Here is a 9956-nt window from a genome sequence, read left to right as displayed (position 1 = left end):
AGGAAGACTGCAGGCTGCAGTTGTCAGCCTCTGCCTCTTTGCTTCTTTTTATGTCCATGAATGGGACAGAACAATTACAGCTGCAGTATAAATCAGTAGCATAAAACAGTCTTTCCTGATAGATCTAGTCTCCCCACTGAACCCATCAAAAGCTAACTTCCAGTGACTGAGCTTACTGGTTCATTAACATGCATTTTTCCTATATGTTCCCTTAAGAGGGCAGGGATCTGATCTGGGACTAGAGTCCCAGATGGTTGTGCTGACAAACCTGGGTCCTCTCCTGGCTCTCCAGGCCTCATGTGCTTGTGCACACACCACAGTTGTGTGGAGGTCAAGCGATGGCGTGCAGGAGTTGTTCCTCTGCTTCCACCATGTGTGTCCTAGGAACTAAACTTGGGTCAGAAGGTCTTGGCAAGTGATTTTTACCTGTCAAACTTCAGCCCCCTGGGATAGTTTTAGCAGCTTACCAGTCAGTGCAGTAATCACTTTTCAAATAAACCAGCACAGTAGGCCTAGTTTTAGTTATGAAATATGAAATGTCATATATGAAGTAAAACGTGTATGAGGTCTATTTTTGTCAGTTCATTACCAAAATTCTCCATGTTTGTTTTCTGTCATTTCAGAAACTTAGTTTTTTATAAAGCTGTAGGCATTACCAAAAAACATCTGGTTTAAAATACCATTTGATTTTCTTTTGGTCTTCACCTTCATTCCACAGGTGCACTGTGTGGACAGAGGGTGAGTATGACAATGTAGCACACTAGAAATCTTGTTTTTAAAAGTTTGGAAATTATTTCAAATACGGCCTTTTTTGTATGTTGCCAATTGAAATTTTTTTTTTTTTTAAATGATCCCTAAAACTGTTCAAGTGCACTTTGATTGGCAAAATGAAAAACATTTCAGTAACTATTTTCAGAAGTGTTAGGATTTTTTTACGCCTTCCTAAGACATCTTATTTTCCCAAAGATCCAACGAAACTAATACTCAAAATTTTTTACTGCAGTTCTTTAAGTCTAGGAAACAGTACACTAAAGAACTCCCCAGTGACTCACTTTACCTCAGCTCCTAAAACACACTGCACAATCCCTTTTTTACTCTTCAGAATGCATGATCTAAATCAGGAGAGGCTCAGTAGTAGTAATGGGGTGAACTCTGCAGACACAACACGGAACGCCTGGCCTGGATCACTGCTGCAGTGCTTAACCCTTGTTAGCCCAACCCTTGGTACAGCGCTTGCTCAGCACGCAAGACCCTGAGTTTAATCTCTAGAATGGATATGAAGGAAGCAGGTGTTTATTTTATCTTTCAAAATGTGAAAAATGTTCATAGTTTACTAATATTGTTATGCACGTGACTGAGGAAATACATTTGATTTTTCTATATTAAAACGTTATTTATACATGGAAGAAAGCTTGTTTCCTTCTGAAAGAAATGATAATAAAACTTCAAAACCTAAATTAAATACTACCATTCGGTACATATTATACCTTTATCATAAAAACTGTCTCAGTTTTCAAAGCCCTTTATTACATTTATTCATCTGCTGCAGGGCAGGCACTCATGTGGAGCTCAGAGAACAACCTGTAGGCTGGGGTTCATTCTGCTCCATTGGTCCTGGAGATAAAATACAGAGTTGTAGGCGTGGCCACAGCAGTACTTTCCCTTTGGTCATTTTTTGGCCTTCACATTCACCAGGGAGGCCCAGGAGGCTTGGTTTAGTGAGTCAATTCCCACAGCACTGAAGGGTGACAAGAACAGCTTGCTTTTGGCTTAGTTTCCATGTGCTCAGACATCAAAGTGAGGACAGACGCTGCACTTGACAGTTCTTTCTTTCAGAGGTCATTCCCTCACAGAGAAGATAAGAAGTGCCTGAAGTCCAGCGCTGGGCTCTTGTCAGACGCGCTCTGGCTGAGCAGTGCTTTTAGTTGAGAGAAGTGTTTCTTTCTTTTGCTCCCATTCCTTGAGGAGCAAATGGGTGTTGACTGTCCAGATGTAGGTGTTCTGAAAGGAGAGAAAAACTATTGTCAATCACACTGCCAAAGGATAAGACGTTCCTCCTGCTAAGAGCACTGCACCCAACATCATCTGCTGTGTATACCACACTGCATTACAGCTCTGTCTGGACACTGGCCGTGTTCGTCATGGTAATTCCCATGAACAAAAAGCCTCATGGAATATCCAATCCTGGCACCATTTAGGAAGCTCTTAGAGCACTTTAGGAGGCATTTAGAAACACCCATGATACCTGAAAGGTAAACCTAGAGGTAAAAAATTACCGGGCTGAATTTACACCTGACACCAGCATTCACGATAACTCTTGCAACTGCAGACTTCATTCCTCTACAGCCCTCTAAGGCCCTGAGGAGGCACTGTTTCACTATGTCTTTCCCAGTAGGATGGCAGTGCCACAGCACAGGCACTAAATTACTGGTGTTTTTGGATAGTGTCAGGTCCACAGGACACACTCCACAAACATACACAGAATAAGCTGTTTACCATCTAGTATGAGTTTGCATGTGGCTGTAGGGGTCTGAACTGGGTTGTGTCTACAAGCAAGGACTACCAACTGAACCCTTTCCTCAGAACTCCTAAAGGCAAATAAATGGCTTTAAATACACCAAAATTTTCTTTTACCCACATTTACACAAAAAGTGAAATTTCTGTTGGATTTATATCAAATATTAACTAAAATCAGTAATACACAGAAAACTGGATTTGACATTTTAACCCAGTATCACAAACTTCAAGCTCAATATAAAATTTCAATCATTAAACAGAAATAATCAAGTCCTGGCTAGATTTTGTTTATGTTCAGGACATTGATCACATTCGTAGCTGTGGGATTGCACTTAAATTCATGACTATCATACTGAGGCTTCCTAAAATGAAAACTTGTTGGGAGTCTGTGGCAAATCTCATTTCATCTAGATTCCCATAAGAATTTGTGTCAGAGGGGCTGGTGAGATGGCTCAGCAGGTAAGAGCACCTAACTGCTCTTCCAAAGGTGCAGAGTTCAAATCCCAGCAACCACATGGTGGCTCACAACCATCCTTAACAAGATCTGACTCCCTCTTCTGGAGTGTCTGAAGATAGCTACAGTGTACTTACATATAATAAATAAATAAATCTAAAAAAAAAAAAGGAGAGAGAGAGATCAAGAGCATGACAGTGGTGGCTCACGCCTTTAGTCTCAGCACTTGTGATGGAGGCAGGCAGATCTCCGTAAATTCAAAGTCATCCTGGTCTACAGGGCAGCAAGAGGTGCAGGGGGTGAGGCAGGGAGGAAGGAGAGAGAGACACACAGACAGATATTTAAAAAAAAAAAAGAATTTGTGACAGAGGAAATATCCTTTGGAAACTTAGTGTGAAGGCTTCTACAATACAGGGTTATCTGAGGCAACACACAAGACAGGCAAGTGCAGGGCTGGAAGGCCATAGTCTTGTATTTACCCAATACGGCAGGACTTATTAAAGACTGCTGACAGCTGCACGTGAGCCATTTCTTCCTCAGGAAAGCACTGTCCTAGCCCTGACAAAGGTTACTGAGGACCTGGCCCAGGACAGCAGCAGTAGAAAAGGAAAACTGGCAACAAACTACAGCATGGAAGCTGCCAGTCCCTCTGCCAGTCAGGTAAGGATGCATAAAAGGACGTCTTGTTCCGAGTTAAGAACAGGGGAAGGGAAGACTTGGAGGTGGGCTGTGGATGTGTGTCAGGTGTTGGGATAGACTGCATAGGAGCCATATGCACTGATGTAACAGCTGAGGATTAGAACTGTCAGACAACAAAGGGCATGGGAGAAGAATGCGCCACAGCCTGTAATGCATGAGGTGCTCAGGATGCACATGAAACTAGACACTTCATGTTTCACTGCACTAACAAGTCTAAGTACCTGATGGTCACGGAGGGGCTCTTGCCTTTGGAACCATTCGTATTCTGACCGAGGTTTGCAGAGCCTGGGGCCGTTCTCTTTGGTGTCTTCCAGCTGGCTTTGTTGGCAGCAGTGGCAGCGTTGCTCTTCAGTGCCCACAGGAAGCTTCTACTCTTACCATGATGTCTCACTGTTCTGTTGCATGTTCTACAGGTAATCAGCTACCACAAAAAAGAAGTTGGTCCCGTGAGTCCTGGCAATGTAACCCAAAAAACTGTGTTTCCCCAATTCCTATGTGAGTATGACAGAGACAAGTTAGCACAGAGCCTGTCGTCCTCTATGGAGGAGTCAGATAAGACAAGTCCATAATGATAAAATACCAACAAGAAGGTGCTGGTTAGGTGTTTATATTTAATACTTTAAAAAGACAACAGAGTTGGGGGTGATGAGACACTCTGAGACCCTAGCCCTATAGAAAGAACTATAGGTAACTAAGGAATGTGGAAAGCAGGAGGAATCGTTTTCCTGGGGGAGAGCACACCAGTTGGCTATCCAGTACTAATCAGCTAGCCCTGAAAACATACATAGCACTATATCAATGGAGCAGGTTATGGTTAGGAGTATATATGTACATACATAATACATACATGCATGTGGCAAAGAAAAGAAAGAGACCATGAATTTAAAAGAGAGGAATGAGGGGTACCCGGGAGGTTTGAAGGGAGGAATGGGAAGGGAAAATGGTGCAATCATATTTCTATCTCAAAAGTAAAATAATTTAAAAAGATAATGGACTCATTATGAAACTGATTTGTGTAGAAGCTAGGGACAGGAGGGCATCCGCTAACACTTGATGTTCTTTTTAACAGCAGGAGAGGCTTACTGTTTTCTAGCTGGTGAACTTTAGTTCTTTTCTCAGTAAAACATAGCCGATCACTGGCATTTTATGTAGCACCTTTGAATCCATAGTGACTATGTAAATGCTAGACTAATAGAACCCTTCCATTTCCATCAATATTTATTTTTATTTTACGTGTATGGGTGTTTGTTTGAATGAAAATATGTGCACCATGTATAAGACTGGTCCTCTAGAATAGGCCAGAAGGTACAGAAAGTGTGTTGGTTATGGGAATGGCTGATGGGAACCAAACAGGTAGCAAGTGCTTTGAGCTGCTGAGCCCTCTCTCCAGCCTCAGTAGGATGCATTGCTAAGACATGGTCCACTTTGTACCTAATGCCTTTTCTACATAGCCTATGTCTCAGCGGCATGTAAGCTAGTTACGTGAGACGTACTTAGATTTCAACAGACAAAAATTCAAATAAAGATCTGTGTGGTGATTTGCGTGAGAATGACCCACTTAGGCTCATAAGCTTCAACACTTGGTCCCCAGTTAGTATAGCTGTTTGAGAAAGACTAGGAAGTTGGACTGGGGCAGGCTTTGAGGTTTCAAAAGAAGGTGACTCCCAGTGTCTGTCTCTGCCTTAAGGTTGTGGATCAGGACGTGAGCCCTCAGTTGTTCCTCCACTTGGCCAACATGGACTCTAGCCCTGTGGAGCAGTCTGCATAATCAAACACTTCCTTTTATAAGATGCTTTAGTCAGGGTGTTCTGTCACAGCAACAGAAAAGTAATGAGAGCAGTCTGCATAGATGAAGGTCTGCTGCCTTACAGTTTTTGGAAAAAGGCTATATACAAATTAAGAGCCTTTCTTTCAGGTATCTAACTGAAATACAGTAGAGTATAAACTTCAGCAGAGTAAACCATCAGAACACTGCACACATCTTCCTAGGGAAACATTTTCAACAGTTGGAAATATATTCCCAATGTATTGCACTGTTTCCTAGTAAGTTCCTGTGGCAGGAAGCTCATAGGTTGAGGTCGTCTAGGCTACACAGTGGATTTAAGGCCAGTCTGGGCTACACAGCAAGACCTTATCTCAGAGCCTGCAAACACTTGAGTAAGTTGGTAATGTTTACACAGAGCATGCAAAATAGAAGATATACTTGATAATGGTCTCCATCTAGTAAGCCTTTGGAAATTTTTGTTTTATTCCATTTTATACACTAAACACTTTGCTGGGTGGACACATGCTGACCCTGGGACTTCATACACAAAGTGAGTGAGGAGGGAAGTATTTGTTACTGAAGAAATGATTAAATGGTGACTGAGCTTGTGAGTTTGACTGCTAAACATAAGGAATTCTCAAAACTGAAAATACTGCGCTCAACAGTGAGGTGAGAGCAAGTAAGAGCATCAATCCTTGGTTTTGGGGAATTATCAAAAATTAAAACTACTAGCCAGTGTGATAATGCACACATTTAATCCCGGCGCTGGGGAGGCAGAGGCAGGCTGACCCTGGTCTACAAAGCCAAGTTCTAGGACAGCCAGGGCTTTCAGAAGCACTGTCTTAAGATAAATTATACCCTCAGAGAATCACTATCACAGAAACATTGTGTGTGCACTCTGACACTCCAAATGTACAACTATAACTTTGTTCTGTTCAGGCTGATTCTCCCTCTAAGGGACAGAAGACAAAATGACAGCTTGTTTTTATGTACTAAGCTGCAACCTTACCAGCACACTTGTAGAGTCTTTATACTTTCTCAACAGTTTCGCTTCTTTAAAACTGAGTGTATCATTTCTTGCTTCTCGATTAATAAGTTTCTGTATCTTCGGTGTCAATTTGGCTTTAGGTTTGAGGCGCACTCTAGAGTTATCCAGAACCAACAATTGGAAGCAGTGTGGACATGTTTCCTGAAAAGTACTGTTATCCTCTACAAATAAACAAACAAATAAAACTCACAGTTTGCAAGTCAGAATATTTTGTTACCTCAAACAACTGGTATCATAAGTGGGGGGAAAACCATACTGATATCAGCAGATACAGTCTCTTGAAGCAAACTTCAGATATGAAAATGCATAAAAGCAAACTGGCAATAATGTACTTTACAGAATTCTCTAATCCCATCCACTCCTGCAGCAGCAGGTAGGCAGGTCACTGGCCTCTCCTTGTCTGCTCATGTGTTGCTTAGTTATCAACACATTTACCACAAAGCAATCGGCACAGGATTTTTCTTCCCTTCCTTCTTTCTACCATCAGTACAACTAGTACTTTCTGTGTACTGTGAACAAAGGACAACTAGATGACATAGACCATCACATGTTAATGCTGGGCCAAGGGATGGGACTAAGGAGGGAGGAGCAGAGGCTGGTGAAGTTATGATAATTTAAAGAAGGATGTTTAGGGAAGCGTCATCAAATGAGCACTGTAGAGAAAAATGACAGCAGGCAGAAAGTAGTGTTCAAGGCACTATAAGGCAAATGCAAAGGCCCAGGAACACAACAACAAGCAAGGCCGCTATGGCTGGAGTCGAGTGAGCCAACTGGAAGTACGTCACAGAGGTTATGTGGCATTCCAGCCTAGAAAGAGACTGCAGAATGCCCTTTGGATCAGGTTGCAAGCATGGATAAAAAGTGGGTCAGTGGCCTGGTGAGATGGCTCAGCGGTTAAGAGCATTGACTGCTCTTCTGAAGGTCATGAGTTCCAACCCCAGCAACCACATGGTGGCTCATTAACCACCCATAATGATCTGGGCCAGAACAAGCCTGGGGATGCAGGGGGGTGGGGCCTAGCAAGAGGGAGAAGGGGAGAGGGAAGGGGGTCGGATTGGGAGGTATTTTAAAGCCACTGTGATTTGCTAGTACAAGGTGGACCAAGGAGGAGAGGTGTTGTTAGGGTGTCAAGAAATAGCTCCAAAAAAAAAAAAAAAAAAAGAAATAGCTCCAAGGTACAAGATCACTGTTTACTAAGGTGAGAACTGTTGTGTAAAAAAGGAGGGGGTGAGAGCAGGAAGGTCTCAGTATATTGTAGCCAAGACCCAAGACTGAGTAAAAAAATTCATCTAAGAACTGAGTTCTGGGACACCACAATGTTTGGCTCTTGGAAGATTATTAGGAAAACCAAGAGGTACAGGAGTAAGAGGTAGATGCCTGGACATCCGAAACCCTGACCAATGGGGTGCTGTTGAGTTGGTTCAAGGGGTCAAGGCACTTCTATCAAGGTAGACAACCTGAGTTCCACCCACGGGAACCCACCCATCCAATAGAAGGTCTAGATCCCATCACACTCTTCTGGTCACCAGGCTCCCAAGTGACGACAGACACGAGGGCAAAACTCAATAGAATAAAATGTAAAAATAAAAGCAGATCAAGGGGCAAGGGAGATGGCTTAGGGGGTAGGAGAATTGGTTGTTTTTCGCAGAGACTCAGGATTAATTCCGAGCACCCACATGGGGGCTCAGGGCCGGTTTTAGGTGCGCCTTCAGGGGATTCGACGCCCTCTCCTGGTTTCCACGGCATCAGGCAAACACACAAAGCACCAAAACACATTTAAGAATCAAAAAGGCACCAGGCGTGGTGGCGCACGCCTTTAATCCCAGCACCCGGGAGGCAGAGGCAGGCGGATTTCTGAGTTCGAGGCCAGCCTGGTCTACAAAGTGAGTTCCAGGANAGCCAGGGCTACACAGANAAACCTTGTCTCAAAAAAAAAAAAAAAAAAAAATCAAAAAACAAAAAGAATCAGAAAGACTGACCAATGTGTCTAATGTAAGGATTAAGACAGTGAGGAATCTGGGGTTTTCATGCAACTGAGAAGCCTGGGGCATTTTTTTCTTTTTTAAAATGAGACAAATCGATCACCCTTCTCTGGACCACTGGGGTGACAAGGGCCGGAGCCACCGCAGCCGGCGTTCTCCTACCGTGTGTCGAACTGTAGGCCCATCTGCAAAAGAAAAGCGGGGGTGAGGCCGGGGCACCGTGGCCGCCCTCCCTCCGCCCGCCCGCCCGCCCGTCCTCCGCCCCTCTCTTACAGGAGGTAGCGGGCCTGGCCCGGGCAGCTTCCCACCAGGCCCCGAGCAGCCGCTTCAATGTAATACTTCTGCCGCATCGCTCGAGAACTCGGTCGCCCAAACGCGGCGGAAGAACTCCACGCCGGAAGTCGGCTTTCTCAGTGTAACCATCCTAGGCCTCTGCGCTCAAACTCCCTCCGGAAACACTCATTCGCGACACAGGAGTTCCGGTCTCCTCCGTGTCGCGTATCATCTGGCTTATGATTTAGGTCTTGTCGTCTTACCCCGCTCCCTGTCCCCACCCTCACTACAATATCCAAAGCCAAGATCTTGTACCCGGAATGGTGACAGGCTCCAGAGCCCAGGACTCCACCAGCCACACTGACTTCCTTCCCCTTCTAACCATCAAGTCAAGATTTTTCTGGGTAGCCTAACAAGGTTAATCAATTAACTACCACAAGGTGTTTTACTTCCTAGTTTTGGTTTCTTTCTTGAAAAGAGATTTATTATGTGTATGAATGCTTTATCTGCTTATATTTCCGTGCCTCACTTGAGTGCAGTGCCTGGGAAACTCAGAAGGTTTCTGATCCCTTGGAACTGGAATTCCAAATAGTTGTGAGCTGCCATGAGGGTCTTGGGAACCAAACTAGGGTCCTCTGCAAGAACACTCAACATATGTTTGTTTCTTTGTTTTGTTCATGTTTTTCAAGACAGGGTTTCTTTGTGCAGCAAGTTCAAGCTGTCCTGGAGCTTGCTCTGTGGCCCAGGCTGTACCTGAGCTCAGAGAGATCCGTCTGTCTCCAGAATCCTGGGATTAAAGGCGTGCATCATCACTACCAGGCTCAATCGATGCTCTTAAATACCAAGCCACCAAGTGTCATTGATAACTGAGCCATCTCTCCAGCCCCAGTGTGATTTATTACACACACACACATTTTTTTAATGAATGCACTTTACTTATTTAATTTAATTTCTTGAGACAGTTTCTCTACCTAGCAATGGTTGTCCTGGAAATTTCTATGTAAACCACGTTTGCAACTCACAGAGATCAGCCTGCCTCAGCCTCCAGAATGATAGGTTTAAAGGTATTCACCCTGATAGTCACACACACACACACACACACACACACACACACACACACAAATTCTTTAGCTAATATTAAGCGTGATTATTTTTATAAAGTAGAACATCTGCTATTTCTTTCAAGATGAACACCAAGTTATGTTAAGGTCTTTTACC

At 43.7% G+C, this 9956-nt stretch overlaps 1 protein-coding gene across 2 annotated transcripts; it reads right to left on the bottom strand.

The window, feature by feature from the left end:
- Positions 1-1284: 1284 nt before the first annotated feature.
- Positions 1285-8852, bottom strand: C15H18orf21 (chromosome 15 C18orf21 homolog). 2 transcript variants are annotated; one of them, XM_021214919.1, is made up of 5 exons: positions 8739-8852; positions 8628-8650; positions 6445-6644; positions 3892-4091; positions 1509-2001 (listed from the first exon to the last, which is right to left on the bottom strand). In XM_021214919.1, the coding sequence occupies exons 1-5, from the start codon at positions 8813-8815 to the stop codon at positions 1848-1850; spliced, it is 654 nt and encodes a 217-aa protein (XP_021070578.1). In that variant the 5' UTR covers positions 8816-8852; the 3' UTR covers positions 1509-1847. The 2 variants fall into 2 exon arrangements, with proteins under 2 accessions (XP_029402907.1, XP_021070578.1); XM_029547047.1 differs by lacking the exon at positions 3892-4091 and having other exon boundaries at positions 1285-2001; positions 8739-8851.
- Between the last annotated feature and the right edge of the window lie 1104 nt (positions 8853-9956).

This window comes from Mus pahari, chromosome 15 (genome assembly GCF_900095145.1).
Source record: "Mus pahari chromosome 15, PAHARI_EIJ_v1.1, whole genome shotgun sequence".
In the NCBI taxonomy this organism is placed as follows: Eukaryota; Metazoa; Chordata; class Mammalia; order Rodentia; family Muridae; genus Mus; species Mus pahari.
This window is presented reverse-complemented; position numbering and strand designations above follow the sequence as displayed.